Source organism: Dermacentor variabilis, unplaced genomic scaffold (assembly GCF_050947875.1).
Source record: "Dermacentor variabilis isolate Ectoservices unplaced genomic scaffold, ASM5094787v1 scaffold_12, whole genome shotgun sequence".
Lineage (NCBI taxonomy): Eukaryota > Metazoa > Arthropoda > Arachnida > Ixodida > Ixodidae > Dermacentor > Dermacentor variabilis.
The window spans coordinates 2,883,045-2,899,659 of record NW_027460280.1 but is presented as its reverse complement, the minus strand read 5'-3'; the positions used below and the strand labels follow the sequence as shown (position 1 = coordinate 2,899,659).

The 16,615-nt window shown below is 44.9% G+C and overlaps 1 protein-coding gene across 2 annotated transcripts in view; it reads left to right on the top strand.

Moving 5' to 3' along the window:
- Nucleotides 1-16,615, top strand: part of LOC142565836 (mblk-1-related factor 1-like) — a 189,202-nt gene that overhangs the window by 133,900 nt on the left and 38,687 nt on the right. The window contains exon 7 of one of the 2 annotated variants that reach the window (XM_075676379.1): nucleotides 15,602-15,756. The exons of the other annotated variant lie outside the window; for it this stretch is intronic. Within the exon in view, the coding sequence (XP_075532494.1) occupies nucleotides 15,602-15,756 (155 nt within the window). The remainder of the gene's footprint in view (nucleotides 1-15,601; nucleotides 15,757-16,615) is intronic. 2 annotated transcript variants of the gene reach the window in all.

Sequence of the window (16,615 nt, the reverse complement as noted above, 5' to 3'; positions counted from 1 at the left end):
TTAGACACTTGACGCGATGTTTCCGTATGCCGCGTTGGATCACCGAAACCTCGACACAGCACACAAAGCAAACACCACCGTGCCGACACCAGTCACACAAACGAAAAACGTGGCCTGCTCACAGCGTCGTGCGTGAAAGAAACAAATCAGCTGCTGGATTGTCTTGACATGGCTTACTAAGCTGAAACCGGAACTGCTGTACGGCCACTCTATTGAACCAGGCAGAAACGATGAGGATGAGCCGGGATTTCCAGTAGCGCCACCATAGAGAAAGAAATTGCGCCACTTCGTGGGGCAGCAAGGAAGCTCCGTTCTAACAAAAATGGCGTTGAGCAAGTCGAACTATGCGCCGGTCAGAGTCGGTGCATGGTGCCCTCGATCGAGTTGGCTCAAGGAGCGTCCGAAAAATCAGACGAGAGGTTGCAAGGTGTCTGAACTTCCGGCAGTTGTTATACATTATGGTCTATGGGGAGAATGGCGGTGCCACAAAGCTGACCGAATAATCGGGCATGTCCGAATTTTTGGAGTCCGGAAAATCGGTCGGCGACTGTATTTCGAAAACTGGCGGCTCTTTATATGAAGTGTCTCTCGTCTGCAAGGGTCCCAGAAAACTGAAAGAATGCAAACATTATATTAATCCACAAAAAGGAAGACGTTAAAGAATTAGTTATAGGCCTATTAGCGTACTCCCAGTATTATATAAAATATTTACCAAAATAATCTCCAATAAAATAAGGGCAACACTGGACTTTAGTCAAGTGTTGACTTTAGTCAACCAAGGGAATAGGCTGGCTTGAGGAAGGTATACTCTACATTGGATCACATCCATGTCATTAATCAGGTTATCGATAAATTTGCAGAGTGCAATCAACCTCTCTATACGGCTTTCATAGATTATGAAAAAGCATTTGATTCATTAGAGATACCAGCAGTCATAGAGGCATTACATATTCAAGGAGTACAGACCGCTTACGTAAATACCTTGGAAAATATCTACAAAGATTCCACATCTATCTTAATTTTACACAAGAAAAGCAGGAAGATACCTATAAAAAAAGGGGTCAGACAAGAAGACACAATCTCTCCAATGCTATTCACTGCATGCTTGGAAGAACTAATCAAGCTATTAAACTGGGAAAGCTTAGGAATAAGGATCGACGGCGCATATCTCTGCAACCTTCGGTTTGCATATGACATTGTTTTCATCATCATCATCATCATTTATTGACTCTTAAAGGCCCCTGTTGGGGCATTACATAAGGGGGGAGCATGCATAAGAAAAAGAAAGGTACAAACAGTCATGACTGAAGTAAGAAAGAATAACATTCATAAGGGGTAAAGAAGGTGTAATCAAATGAATGTCAAATACAAAAAGTAATAACCAATGAACTGAAAAATGCGTGATGTAGTAAAAATAAGTCAAATCCATTAAGCATCAATACTCTGAAAGTTCGTTACTATGTTTCGAAACTTGGTAGGGTTACGTTCGATTACTACGTGGTCCGGTAAATTATTCCATTCTGCAATAGCTACCGGCAAAAACGAGCTGTTGAAGGATTTAGTATAGCCGTGAAGATGTTGAATACTGAGGTTGTTTGAGAGACGGCGTGAAGTACAGTTGGGTGGCAAAAGAAGTGTGTCGCGTAAATGCGGGAAATTGTAATAGAGCTTTTGAAAGAGGCATAAGCGTGAGATTTTTCGACGACGTGCTAATGATTGGATGTGGAGGGATGATGCGATGTTTCTAATACTTAGGCGATAGTCGTACTGGGATGTAATAAACCGGGCTGCGCGATTTTGGACGGCTTCCAGTAGCTCAACAAGGTACACTTGATGGGGATTCCATATTGCCGACGCGAATTCCAGTTTAGTACGGATAAATGTTTCATATGCTAGTTGACGGATCACAGGGGGTGATGATGATAGTGGATGTCTTATGAATCCCAGGGATCGATTAGTGGCAGTAACCAGATTTTGGATATGTTCTGACCATGTAAGCTTGCTAGTGAAGGTGATACCAAGGTACCTGTATGATTGAACCAGCTCAATAGGAACGGAATGCAAAGAGTAAGAGTATGACATGAGAGAGTGTTTCCACGATATGCGCATGAACTTACATTTTTTGACGTTTAGCTGCATGAGCCACTCTGTGCACCATTTTTCAATTGTAGTGAGGTCACACTGTAAAAGCAACTGATCATTGTATTAGTTCATACGGCGGTACAGCACGCAGTCATCAGCAAAGAGCCGGATGGATGACGAAATACCAGAGGGACAATCATTAATGAAAATTAAAAACAAAAGGGGTCCAAGGACTGAACCTTGCGGTACTCCAGATAATACTTTGGTGACTGTAGAGGGACGGTGTCCAATCACTGTAAACTGTGATCGACCAATTAGGAAGCACCGGATCCAGGACGTGATTAAAGGATGGAGACACAAGCTGTTCACTTTGATCATTGGTCGTTCATGAGGTACACGGTCAAAGGCTTTCGAAAAGTCTAGATAAATTACGTCTATTTGGAAGGGAGAATCAAGGTTTAAATGGAGGTCAGTAGTGAATTCAAAGAGTTGAGTTTCACATGAGTGACCTGGTCGGAAGCCATGCTGGTTACAGAAAAGGAAAGAGTTAGCTTCAAGATGAGAGGCAACATGAGAATAGATTATGTGTTCAAGAAATTCGCAGGCAATACAAGTGAGTGATATCGGGCGATAATTCGATGGATCAGTTCTGTTGCCACTTTTGAAAACCGGGACACCCTTGCTTAACTTCCAGTCGTTAGGAATGGTACTGGTAGTTATGGACTGCGTAAAGATGATTTGTAGAATTTTACTAGTAAGCACCTTAGTGCTTTTGACAACTTTAGCGGGAATGTTGTCCGGGCCGGGAGCACTGGAGACCTTGATATTATCGATCAGGGCCAAAATGCCCTCTGATGTGACGTCAATTGAAGGCATGCAGGAAAAGTTGCAGTCAGGAACGGTACTGTTACCTGAGGCGGGTTCTTGAGTGAAAACGGAAGAGAAATAATTCATGACATCGCATCGATGATCAGTAGAGACTGGTGATCCATCAGGATATGACAAAGTTATATTGTGAGAAGCACTGCGGTTTGTGGGTAGAAGATTCCAAAATTTCTGTGGGTTTTCATGAAGGATACTAAGAAGGTCAATATGAAAAAATTTCTTTTTTGATTGCCTTAACAAATTATTGTTTTGGCAGAGGCATGCGAAATACTTTTCCCATTTGGAATCGCAGTACGAGTGTTTAGCTGCCTGAAAAAGGCGCTTCTTTTTGTTTACGAGCTTCCTAAGGGAGTTGGTGAACCATGGTTTATTGACATCACCCCGAATGCGGACAAGTGGCACATATTTCTCGACAAGAGACAATATCTTCTGTTTATAAAGTAACCAACTGCTCACTACATTTCGCGAGGAAGCGGACTGCTCAAAAGACACTAAAAAAAGCATCTAATTCCTGATTTATTTTTGAGAAGTCTGCTTTGTTGTAATCGCGGATATATCTTGTTGAAGGTTGACTGGTTGGTACCTGAAAGGCCAGGTCAAAAAACACTATCTTGTGATCACTTAGGCCATCAATACACATTAATGATTGAACAGCATCGGGGTTGGAAACCAAAACTAAATCAAGAATATTGGCACCGCTAGTCGGCATAGACACCATTTGTGTGAAGTTAAATGTTAGAACAAGATCAAGAAATTTTTTAGATAGCTGAGAAGATGCTGTCATTTTATCCCAGTTAATGTCAGGAAGGTTAAAATCACAGCAGAGGATGGAGTTACTTTTGGGAAATGTATCAAATTAATGCAAAAACAAGTTGTGTAAGTCTTTCGTAAAAGATTTATCGCAGTCGGGCGCACGGTAGCACGCTATAATAATATTTGTGCAAAAACAAAAAGACACTTTAACGCAAAAAATTTCTTGCTCGTTGTCGATTGGTATTGCGGAGGAAGACAGATCAGATTTAATCAGTAAGAGAACACCACCTCCCCTGCGACCAACCCTGTCAATTTTGAAGGCGTTGAACACGTCATTGGACAAAAGTTCTTGCGTGTCTATATCAGTAGTAGGCTATGACTCTGCAAATATTGCAATGTCGGCAGAACTGTCATCAATAATGGCTTCTATTAGGTCTTTTTTAGTAAGATAGCTTCGTACGTTTCCCAGAAGGAATGAAATACTGTCGTACACTGGGACTTTAGGCTGGTGTGAATGTGGCCATGTAGTGTGTCAGGATAACAGCGAGAGAGCTTGTGGTGAACGCTACGACTTTAGTTCTCTAACGGCATCAGTCAGATAGTCGTAAATGAATAATTCGTTGTTCATTGCTAGCTTGTCAAAATGAATTTTAAAGGAAGTGGACCGAGCCTCTTGCGCATGTGCAAAAAGTTTTTGGCGGGCTATTTGACACGTGCCGAGTAATCTTCGCGAACTGCAAAGGGTGTATCCTTCAGCTTTGATGTTGCAGAAAGAATTGAACTTTTATCCTTAAATCTTGCAAACTTTGTAATTATCGGATGGTTCTTTCCAACCTGGTAACGTCCTAGTCTATGCGCCTAGTCTATGTTCAGCAAAAGTGCAGCGGTGGCGTAGAGGTAGAACACCCACCTCGCGTGCAAGAGTTCCGTGGTTCGAATCCCGGTGCCGCGCAATTTTCCACCGGACTAAAAAAAAAACTCCAAATTGCATAAACAAGCCTGGAGTGTGGCCTGATCCAGGTGACTAGAACCGGTAACGCACTCCCTCGCCAGAGCAGGATTGGCCACCCTCCGATATGAACACAACAATCAAACCCCAGCCCTCAGTCCCGAGCAGCTGCGAAGCAACTGACCACGGCGGCGGTCAGACCTGCGACACAGCAGAGAGGGCTAAGAATCCCTGGTTCCGGACAGGCGGTCATTGGAATATGAACCTGGCAACGTTTAACGCTAGAACGTTATCTAGTGAGGCGAGTCTAGCAGTGCTATTGGAGGAATTAGAGGGCAGTAAATGGGATATAATAGGGCTCAGTGAAGTTAGGAGGCCAAAAGAAGCATATACAGTGCTAAAAAGCGGGCACGTCCTGTGCTATCGGGGCTTACCGGAGAGACGAGAACTAGGAGTCGGATTCCTGATTAATAAGAATGTAGCTGGTAACATACAAGAATTCTATAGCATTAACGAGAAGGTGGCAGGTCTTGTTGTGAAACATAATAAGAGGTACAAAATGAAGTTTGTACAGGTCTATGCCCCTACATCCAATCATAATGACCAGGGAGTCGAAAGCTTCTATGAAGACGTGGAATCAGTGATGGGTAGAGTGAAAACAAAATACACTATACTGATGGGTGACTTCAATGCCAAGGTAGGCAATAAGCAGGCTGGAGACAAGGCAGTGGGGGAATATGGCATAGGCTCTAGGAATAGCAGGGGAGAGTTATTAGTAGAGTTTGCGGAACAGAATAATATGCGGATAATGAATACCTTCTTCCGCAAGCGGGATAGCCGAAAGTGGACGTGGAGGAGACCGAACGGCGAGACTAGAAATGAAATAGACTTCATACTCTGCGCTAACCCTGGCATCATACAAAATGTGGACGTGCTCAGCAAGGTGCGCTGCAGTGACCATAGGATGGTGAGAACTCGAATTAGCCTAGACCTGAGGGGGGAACGGAAGAAACCCGTACATAAGAAGCCGATCAATGAGTTAGCATTAAGAGGGAAAATAAAGGAATTCCAGATCAAGCTACAGCACAGATATTCGGCTTTAACTGAGGGAGAGGACCTTAGTGTTTAAGCAATGAACGACAATCTTGTGGGCATCAATAAGGAGTGTGCAATAGAAGTCGGTAGTAACTCCGTTAGAGAGGACACCAGTAAGCTATCGCAGGAGACGAAACATCTGATCAAGAAACGCCAGTGTATGAAAGCCTCTAACCCTACAGCTGGAATAGAAGTGGCAGAAGCTTCGAAGTTAATCAACAAGCGTAAGACAGCTGACATAAGGAAGTATAATATGGATAGAATTGAACATGCTCTCAGGAAGGGAGGAAGCCTAAAAGCAGTGAAGAAGAAACTAGGAATTGGCAAGAATCAGATGTATGCGTTAAGAGACAAAGCCGGCAATATCATTACTAATATGGATGAGATCGTTCAAGTGGCTGAGGAGTTCTATAGAGATTTATACAGTACCAGTGGCACCCACGACGATAATGGAAGAGAGAATAGTCTAGAGGAATTCGAAATCCCACAGGTAACGTCGGAATAAGTAAAGAAAGCCTTGGGAGCTATGCAAAGAGAGAAGGCAGCTGGGAAGGATCAGGTAACAGCAGACTTGTTGAAGGATGGTGGGCAGATTGTTCTAGAGAAACTGGCCACCCGGTATACGCAATGCCTGATGACCTCGAGCGTACCGGAATCTTGGAAGAACACTAACGTAATCCTAATCCATAAGAAAGGGGACGCCAAAGACTTGAAAAATTATAGACCGATCAGATTACTGTCAGTTGCCTACAAACTATTTACTAAGGTAATCGCAAATAGAATCAGGAACACCTTAGACTTCTGTCAAGCAAAGGACGAGGCAGGATTCCGTAAAGGCTACTCAACAATAGACCATTTTCACACTATCAATCAGCTGATAGTGTACGAAATATAATGTACGGAATATAACCAACCCTTATATCTAGCTCTCATTGATTACGAGAAAGCGTTTGATTCCGTCGAAACCTCAGCAGTCATGGAGGCATTACGGAATCAGGGTGTAGACGAGCCGTATGTAAAAATACTGAGATATCTATAGCGGCTTCACAGCCACTGTAGTCCTCCATAAAGAAAGCAACAAAATCCCAATAAAGAAAGGCGTCAGGCAAGGAGATACGATCTCTCCAATGCTATTCACAGCATGTTTACAGGAGGTATTCAGAGACCTGGATTGGGAAGAATTGGGGATAAAATTTAATGGAGAATACCTTAGTAACTTGTGATTCGCTGATGATATTGCCTTGCTTAGTAACTCGGGGGACCAATTGCAATGCATGCTCACTGACCTGGAGAGGCAAAGCAGAAGAGTGGGTCTAAAAATTAATCTGCAGAAAACTAATGTTTAACAGTCTCGGAAGAGAACAGCAATTTACATTAGGTAGCAAGGTACTAGAAGTGGTAAGGGAATGCATCTACTTAGGGCAGGTAGTGACGGCGGATCCGGATCATGAGACGGAAATAATCAGAAGAATAAGAATGGGCTGGGGTGCGTTTGGCAGGCATTCTCAGATCATGAACAGCAGGTTGCCATTATCCCTCAAGAGAAAAGTGTATATTAGCTGCGTCTTACCAGTACTCACCTACGGAGCAGAAGTCTGGAGGCTTACAAAAAGGGTTTTACTTAAATTGAGGACGACGCAATGAGCTATGGAAAGAAGAATGATGGGTGTAACATTAAGGAATAAGAAAAGAGCAGATTGGGTGAGGGAACAAACGCGAGTTAATGACATCTTAGTTGAAATCAAGAAAAAGAAATGGGGGGGGGGGCATAGACAGGACATGTAATGAGGAGGGAAGATAACCGATGGTCATTAAGGGTTACGGACTAGATTCCAAGGGGGAAGGGAAGCGTAGCAGGGGCGGCAGAAAGTTAGGTGGGCGGATGAGATTAAGAAGTTTGCAGGGACGACATGGCCACAATTAGTACATGACCAGGGTTGTTGGAGAAGTATGGGAGAGGCCTTTGCCCTGCAGTGGGCGTAACCAGGCTGATGATGATGATGATGGTGATGATGACGATTATGATGGTCAGCAAAAATGCAGACGACTTACAGCAAATGATTGAGAACCTTAATAGAGAGAGTGTCAGAGTGGGGTTGAAGATTATGATGCAGAAGACAAAGATAATGATGAATAGCCGGCCAAGAGATCAAGAGTTCAGGATCGCCAGTCAGCCTCTAGAGTCTGAAGGAGTACATTTACCTTGGTCAGTTAAAGACGGGGAACCCTGACCATAAGAAGGAAATTCACAGAAGAATAAAAATGGGTTGGATCGCATACGGCAGACATTGTCAGCAACTGACTGGAAGCTTGCCATTATCATTGAAAAGGAAGGTGTACAATCAGTGCATTTTACCAGTGCTGATATATGAGGCAGAGACTTGGAGACTGACAAAGAAGCTTGAGAACAAGTTGAGGACCGCGCAAAGAGCAATGGAGCAAAGAATTGCAGGCATAATGTTAAGAGACAGAAAGAGAGCGGTTTGGATCACAGAGCAAACAGATATAGACAATATTCTAATTGATATCAAGAGAAAAAATGGAGCTGGGCAGGTCATGTAATGCGCCGGTTAGATAACCGTTGGATCATTGGGGTTACAGAATGGGTACCAAGAGACGGGAAATGTAGTCGAGGATGGCAGAAAACTAGGTGGAGCGATGAAATTAGTGAATTCGCAGGCGCTAGTTGGAATCGGTTGGCGCAGGACAGGGGTAATTTGAGATCGCACGGAGAGGCCTTCATCCTGCAGTCGACATAAAACAGGTTGATGATGACGATGACTATAGCAAGAGAGCTTTACTTCTGTTTCGTCTGCTTTTTCCCCCCACATCGGGCAGTCACACGTGCAGAGGACGAAACTACCTATGTAATTTTCTACCATGTTCCAGCACTGCGATCATGCTCTTTCATCCTCTCGTGCCTGCCTCAGTGCTCCTGGTTGTGGTGCTGACTTACACCACTAATCAGGTGTTCTCATGCAGAGCATTCAAGATCATCCGCTGCGTGAAACAAGACAAACGCAACAGCTTACACTTGAGACCGTCACCGGAAGCGCATCACTCAGCTAAAACCTAAGAGAGAGAAAAAAAAAAAGGCAGGGCCCTAGAAGTATTCGATCCCACAACCTTCGCATGCGAAGGTGGTGGGATCGTTCCCCACCTGCGGCAAGTTGTTTTTTCATCCACTTTCATTTCCATTAACTTATCGTTTCTTTATTTCATTTATTAAGCACAAGTAATTTCCCTGTGTTGTCCTTGGTGTCAGTGTCTGTTGGCTTCTTATGATATGACTAATAAAAGTCGGGCCTCTCGGTTAAACCCCTTTCTTCTCGTTTAATACCCACCCTTGGTTATACATATTTGGTTATAATAGACAGAAGTACAGTTGGCGCTTGTGGGGCCTATGTTTGCATATCCTCCAGCATCCCCTCTTGTTAGACTCCATGGTGTGTGGCTCGCGTTCCTGCCAAAACAATATTAGTTGCATAGCTTGGTCTTTTTCCACGTTACCCGATCGCCCCCAGAAAAGGGGGCACACCGTTTTCTCGATACCATGTTATTAACAGCGTTAAGCAGAAAAGGCAGTGAGAGCATTCTCCCTTCGTTGTTGCTAAGTGCTTGACAGACACAATAAGGGCCAGCTATAAAGCTATGAAATTGGCTAACGGCAACCTTCTTCTTGAACTCTAAAATATCAAACAACATGAGAAACTGAAGAACCTAGACTTTCCTTTCACTGTGACCCCACACCACACTATAAACATCAGTCGTGTTGTTATTTCAGATGATTTGCTGAGCTAATGGAGACGGAACTACATTAGAGAGATGGAATGACCAGAATGTCGTCAGTGTCAAGTGAATTTATTTATTTTTATTTACAAATACCTCACAGGCTCCATGTAGGAGTATTATGTGAGGAGGACTAGACAATAATTTTTAACAACAACATGAAAACAAACAATAGAAATTCTAGAACCGGGTATTATACAATGGTAAAATGTAGTAGATATGGTGTAACATTATAATAATAGAATACTTACTAGGTGTTATACAAAATTGAGTGGGCCTACAAATATCCCTATAAAATCTATTAACATGATTTCAAGTGATCATGTGGTTAGCAAAAACAGTCATAGATGGTTACTATTTTATTTCTAAGTGCCATATGGGGGGTCATGAATAGACATCGTGGAGGTCATTCCATTGACGAAATGCACGTGGAAGCGTAGATGTGTTAAAGCCTCGAGTATGGCCGAAAAGACAAGTCAAGCTATGTTGATTATGAAGCCTGCGAGATATGCGATGTGGTTTTGATAGTGGCAAGTTATTGCATGCGCGCTGTAGACTGTCTTATGCAATAAACAGAGAGTGGCTATCTTCCTACGTGATTCCAAGGATGACAGTGATAATGAGAGAATTAACATGAGTCTTGGTGGGAAGGAGATTCTGATCAAGCACCTCATTCTAACCTTCGGCTCAAGTGTACTTCGCGAGTCTATCGGGGCAGGATATGTAAAGATCAAAGTCTGGCCATATATCCTTAATCCCCTGTGATGCTTCAAATGCCAGAGGTTTGGCCACAGTTCACAAAGCTGTCGAGGTCAACTGACTTGTGCCAAATGCAGTGCTTCTGAAACACGTCTGAATCATGTAAGAATACTTTGCATTGTGTAAATTTGGATGGGGAGAGCACCGCATTCTCGCGGTCATGCCCATCATGGAAGAAACAGTCAAAGTAAAGGAAAATATTTCATTCAAGGAGGCATGTAGACAGGTATTATACCTGCCCAAGAACAGCTTTGCCTAAGTGGCGCGTGAGGGGGCAGCGCCACAACGGCTCCCAGCGGCGGTCTGGCCCACACGCAGTGAGCCAGTGGTGGCGCCATCCCCCCTCCCTCCCCTGGCAACTCCAGCTAGTGCCCCGCCGCCTCCCAGAAGAAGGGGCCTTCGACATCCGGGCTGGTGGCCTCAAGGGTCTTGTCTATTGAGATGAGGCCTTCACATCAAACACAGCGCTTGCAAGAGTGCGTGTCTAACGCCCCGGAAGAGACGATGGACACATCTTGCAACCAGGTGGTGCCACCAGCACCTAAGGAGTGGCAAGACTTTCTTGACCATTCCAACAAGAAAAACCTCGCATCAGAGTGCCTAGAAGGGGCCCCGTGAGATAATCTCCGTCTCTTAAACACACTCGTCTCTTAAAGGGACACTAAAGGTTACTGTTAAGTCAACGTGGACTGTTGAAATACCATCACAGAAACCTCGAAACGCTTGTTTCGTGCCAAGGAGAGACTTATTTTAAGAGAAAATGCGTTCTGAAGCGTCCGCGTACCTCTAGCGCAGTTCAAATCGCCCTCCCTCCAATCGAGGAGTACTGACATCATGGTCTCATTGTGACGTTGCGCCATCGGTGAGTAGAACGGCGTCCGCAGACGGCGCTTCGGCTTTTCTGCGCAAAACGCGAACGCGCAGCCAGAAACAGAGCCAAGACAGAGCCGACAGTAGAGCGAAAGCGGGAGTACGGTGGCTAGCGGAAGGAGAAACAAATTACGTCCCACATTACGTCCCACGGCACACGGAGAGTCCGTTTTCGTTAAACTATAGGCTGCGGCGAGCTCGCAGCGTGGTCGGCGTGGTCTATGAGGAGCGACGAGCCTTTTCGCACTCGCAACAGGGCATAAAAATGTGCGAATCGACGCAAAACTCGGCCTAGAAACGCGCTTCGCCACAGCCAGGGCCCAATTCGACCCAAGCTGGCACGACCCAGATGTCGTTTCCCGCACCGCCACCAGGCGCCGCTACTATACCTCAAACTCCAGCGCAAGGCGCCCATAAGCTGGTACTTCATTCTATGACGCTAACTTCGACGCTCGTCGCAATGGACCCTGACACCGACAGATTGGCTCGCGATGGTGGGCTCAACTTCAGCGATTTGAGCACCGACGGGCGCGACCTGCTGCTGAGGGCTCGCACTGCCGGCGTCGTTGCGTACTACGACGGCGGCCTCGACACCGGCTCTCCGGAGCGGGAAAGCAACGAGGGCTTCCCACGACATCCCATGGACGTGGCATTCTCGCTGCTTGTTCCAAATGAAAGTTTCGCGAGCCAGCAGAACCCTCACAGCACGACGCGATAACGAAACTACTGAAACTCCAAAGCGTGCGCGGCGCAGAGTCGAGCGCACAGAGTCGAGCGAAAACGAAACCTTTCGAACACCCATATTACTGAAGGGTAACGTCAAAATGTTATTTTTTCTTAGAATCGAATAGACGTAGACAAGTAGTATTTTTTTCCGTCTTATAATCGAATGAAATGATATTTTTAATACGAGTAGTTGAGTATTAGTAACACAAATTATGAGGAGTCCTTTCGTCATCGGGCTAGTACCGGAATGTCGCTGGGGGGTCTCAAATCGTGTCATGCATTTACCTCAATTTCTCGGTTACTAAAGCTCTGTTCGCGATTATATTGACGCCTTAGACGTTCTAGAACATTGCTCTACCACTTTAACTTGAGTTTCTGGTAACCTTTAGTGTCCCTTTAAACACACACTTTCAGAATTGGGCAATTCTTTTTGCGAGCAACGTCAATTCGGGCAATTCTTTTTAGTAAGTTGGTTACTGTATGTTTCATTTATATACCTCTCAATTTACATCTTGGGAAAACTGACTTCTGTAACCTCATTGATCAGTTTCCTGAGCCCTACATGCTCATGGGAGATTTTAATGTTCACAACGTGATGTCGGGAGATTGCCATTGCGACACGAGAGGTCGACTCATTGAAAATTTTCTTATGACATCTGGTGCATGCCTGTTTAATTATAAGAAGCCGACCTATTACAACGTCCAACACAAATCATATTCGTCGATAGATCTAGCAATTGGCTCTTCTGCCCGACCTGGAATGGAATGTCATCAAAAATCGATTTGGAAGTGACCACTTTGCTGTAACTTTAAACTTTATAATGCAGCATGACAACCTTCCTTATATTCCTCGATGGAAATTAGCATCGGCTTACTGGGAGCATCTTAAAGAATCAGCTTACTTACCAGGACATTTTATAAAAAATTTTAGTAAAGTGAAACCGCGTTAAACCGTAGTTGGTCGGAGCTCGGAGAAAGTACATACTAAACGGCAGTACTGTTTAACCGAAATAGCATGAGATCGCCCACTTACCTGTCGAAAACGGAACTCAGAGAGAGTGCCATTAAAGGGGAAAAAACATGCAGTATTTATTCACTTTGCGAGACAAAAGTGTTATTTTCGTTTGATGCCGCGGCGGCCCAGCACGACAACAGCGGCCTCAAACTTACTGAAGCTGCGTGCCAGCTTTTCAGCCAGCCCCCTTTTCTCGGCAAACACTCGCATGGCAGATTCCTCGTTGGCATTACGTATTCTCCGTGCACGCGCGCAGTAGTGCTGCAGACGTCCCGGGGCGCCTTTTTCATTGCCGGGTGCCGGAGTTTGGAATACTTTTCGTTTGGAGTGGAGTTACGTTATTGCGCCCCTGTTCTCGCCGCGACGATTGCATTCATGAGGCTGACGTAACGCGCAGCTTCTGCCACTGTCGGGCCTGAATCGCCCATGCTGTCGCTTTCCGTGTCGTCCTCATCACTGTCGACACTTCGGCAACAACAGAGGCAACAATGGCGAAAAGTCGAACCTCGTAGCCGACATCTGTTCGCGGTCACAGCAGCGCTGCCGAGCAACTTCTTCGCATTCCAAATGCCGCACACCGTAGTCAACAGCAGATCCCTGTCGCGTGCTAGCGCCGACTTCTTCGTGTCACGTTCAGTAGCACGGACGATGTCTAATTTTTCTTCTATGCTGAGCACCCGGCGTCTTTTTTATCTGAGCTTCGGCATGACGCGAGTCCTCGCTTGCACGACGCCACGACGCTCTCTGGTACAGCGTTGAAATGATGTTGATGTTGATGTGGCTTCAGGCGCAAACGCACAGGGCGCTTGGCGGCCGTTCCGATCTCTGAGGCTTGTTGTTCTGCCGGGCCGCCCGATGGAGACGCCACACCGCCGTGTTTGTGTGACAAAAAGTGGAAACGCTAAGTCTTAACCAATGCGTACGCAATAAGCTGGTACGGTTTATGTCGATACAAAGCACATTATGTTCAATGGCCGCTGAGTCCGGGATTTGACTTTACTACTTTTAAAGCGAAACTACTGTTTAAGCGGGTACGGTTTAACGAGGTTTTACTCTATAGATGATGCTGTTGCATATTTTAACGCTTTTATTATTGATGCAGCCAAAAAGTTCATTTCACAGACAAGTGGTGCTTCACTTAAAAGACATGTTCTCTAATGGAACGAAGACTGCAAAGATGCACGGAAGAGGCAGTATAAAGCATGGGGCATACTGCTTAGATTGCCAATTGCGAAAAATGTCATTGCTTTTAAGCACACTTATGTGCAGGGATGGCGGACACGACGTCAGGCAAAGAGAGAAAGCTGGGTGAGATTCCTCTATGGTATAAGTTGGTACATGTAAGAGGCGAAAGTGTGGAATGGCTGAAGAAAAATAAAGGGACAACAAATTTATCCATTGCCTCCGGTGAATGACCAAGGGATTACCTCACAAGACCAGGCAGACTCTTTTTGGGGAGCACTTCGAGCGTGTGTCAAGCTCAATCCATTATTCACAATCCTTCCTGAAACATAAACAAATAGAAGAATATACACCATTCGTACATCTCTGCACCCGGACCTGACATGATTAAGAACGTACACACTGATACACTACTCGCACTTCTCAGCACTGTTTGGGCTGTCGGATACCTTCCGTCCACATGGAAAGAAGTGATTGTGGTCCCCATTTTGAAGCAGAGTAAATACCCTTCCTCGGGTGCAAGTTACCGCCTCACAAGTTCCCTTTGTAAGCTGTTTGGAAAAAAATTGTTTGGAAATCATTGACTCATACATTTCCTTGAACTGCACAAAATGCTTGATCGCTATCAGTGTGGCTTCAGAGGAAGGCGGTTCACATCTGATCACCTTGTGTACATGAAAGAAAATGTCTGTGCCGCATTTGTGCATAAAGAGTTTTTCTCATAAGTATTCTCCGATATGGAAAAGGCCTACGACATAACGTGGTGTTGCCGAATCTTGAGAGACTTGTCAGGAATGGGCATCCGTGGAAGTAAGCTAAACATAATGGAAAGCTATTTGTCTAATTGTACCTTCCACATTGAAATTGGTTGTGTGTGCTCAGATCCGTTTGCACAAGAAACTGGTGTACCTCAGGGATGCGTGCACTCAGCTGCGCACTCTTTATCGTTAAGATGAACATGCTCCATGCTTTATTACCACCAGCTGTTTTTGATTCTATCTGCGTAGATGACATACAAATAGGTTTCAAATCCTGTAATCTTGCAATGTGTGATAGACAAGTACAGCAGGGCTTGAACACGGTGTCTAAGTGGGCGGACTAAACCGGGCTAGTACACGACGAGCACTTCTCTTGTTTACATGCAAGGCCCACGAAGGACACTGCAAAGCGGTTAAGGTGGAAGCTTGTGTACTGCAGCAACCATAAAGCAATCATCAATGTGGTGCAATGCTTAAATAAGAAGTGTCAGAATTATTCATTTGCAATAAAATAATCATGTAGAGAGCGATAAAAAATTGCAATCGCACAAGCTGTAATAGGCCATGCCAAGGGCTCTTGTAGCAAGCTTTCTTTTTCTTTTGTGGGAACAAAGTTTGTTTTTTTGTAGAAATTAAAAGAATTAGGATCGTTTCATATTGTGTTTGGTAAGGTAATTGGGGGCCACTTTTTCCAACTTGTCTTTTGAGGTTCACGCAGAATGCCTTGGATCTATGCAGAGCGCCCGCGTGTGCTTGAAGGCCCGACCTAGGCCCATCAGCGAACAGGCCCGTGTCCGGTCCGGGCCCGCGGCTTCAGGCCCGAGCCCGGCCCAGGCTCGAGGGCATCAGGCACAGGCCCACCAAAAATCACCTTATCCGACCAGGGCTTTCGGGTAAGCCCGGGCCTGTGCAGTGCTCTAAATTCAGACATGCCAGCACTTTAGCGCTGACCAGCCCTTCCCCGCAACCCCTCTTACTTTTTGTGTGTATTGATAAGTCCTTACGTTTTAATCAGCCTTTCCCCTGTGGACGCTATCCTGTATTCGCCTGTGCGCTCACCGATACCTTTCTCCGAAAGTGCAATAACAGGAAGTGGAAAACGAAACAAGAAACGACATAGATTTCATACTCTGTGCCGACCCTAGCATAGTGCAGGATGTGTTAGTTAAGGTAAGGGGCATTGGTCATTTAGTGAGGTCTAAGATTGCTCTTATTTTGTAGGGAGAAAGCAAAATCAGTCAAGAGGAAACAGGCTAGCCTGGGTGCAGGAAGGGTGAAAGCACATGAATTCAGGCTGGTATTCTCGGACATACATGCAGTCTTAGAACAGGAAGGTGAAGATAACATAAGAGCTAATAAATGCAGCCATGACTAGACTGATTTCAGAAGCAGCAATTGAAGTGGGTGGTAAAGCACCAATGCAACAAGTGGGTAGGCTCTCCTGTGTAACAAAGGACCTAATAAAAAAAGAAGACGACAAAACATGTCTATTTCGGGGGAGACCGAACTGTCCGAGCTGATCAACAAGGAAGAAAGTAAAGACCAGACCAGTGCTTGCATTGGCGCCTCGTGAGTAATGGCGGTTTGCATCAGCAAGAGACGCATGCTCACTTGACGCACTCATAACCATCTTGGCAGGCATTGTTTTTTTTTTTTTTCTTTGAAATGCTTAAATATGTATAAAAGTAATTGTTTTAATTTTTCTAGAGTTCTTAAATCGGTGTAACAAGAGGAAAGAGAAAGCACTTTATA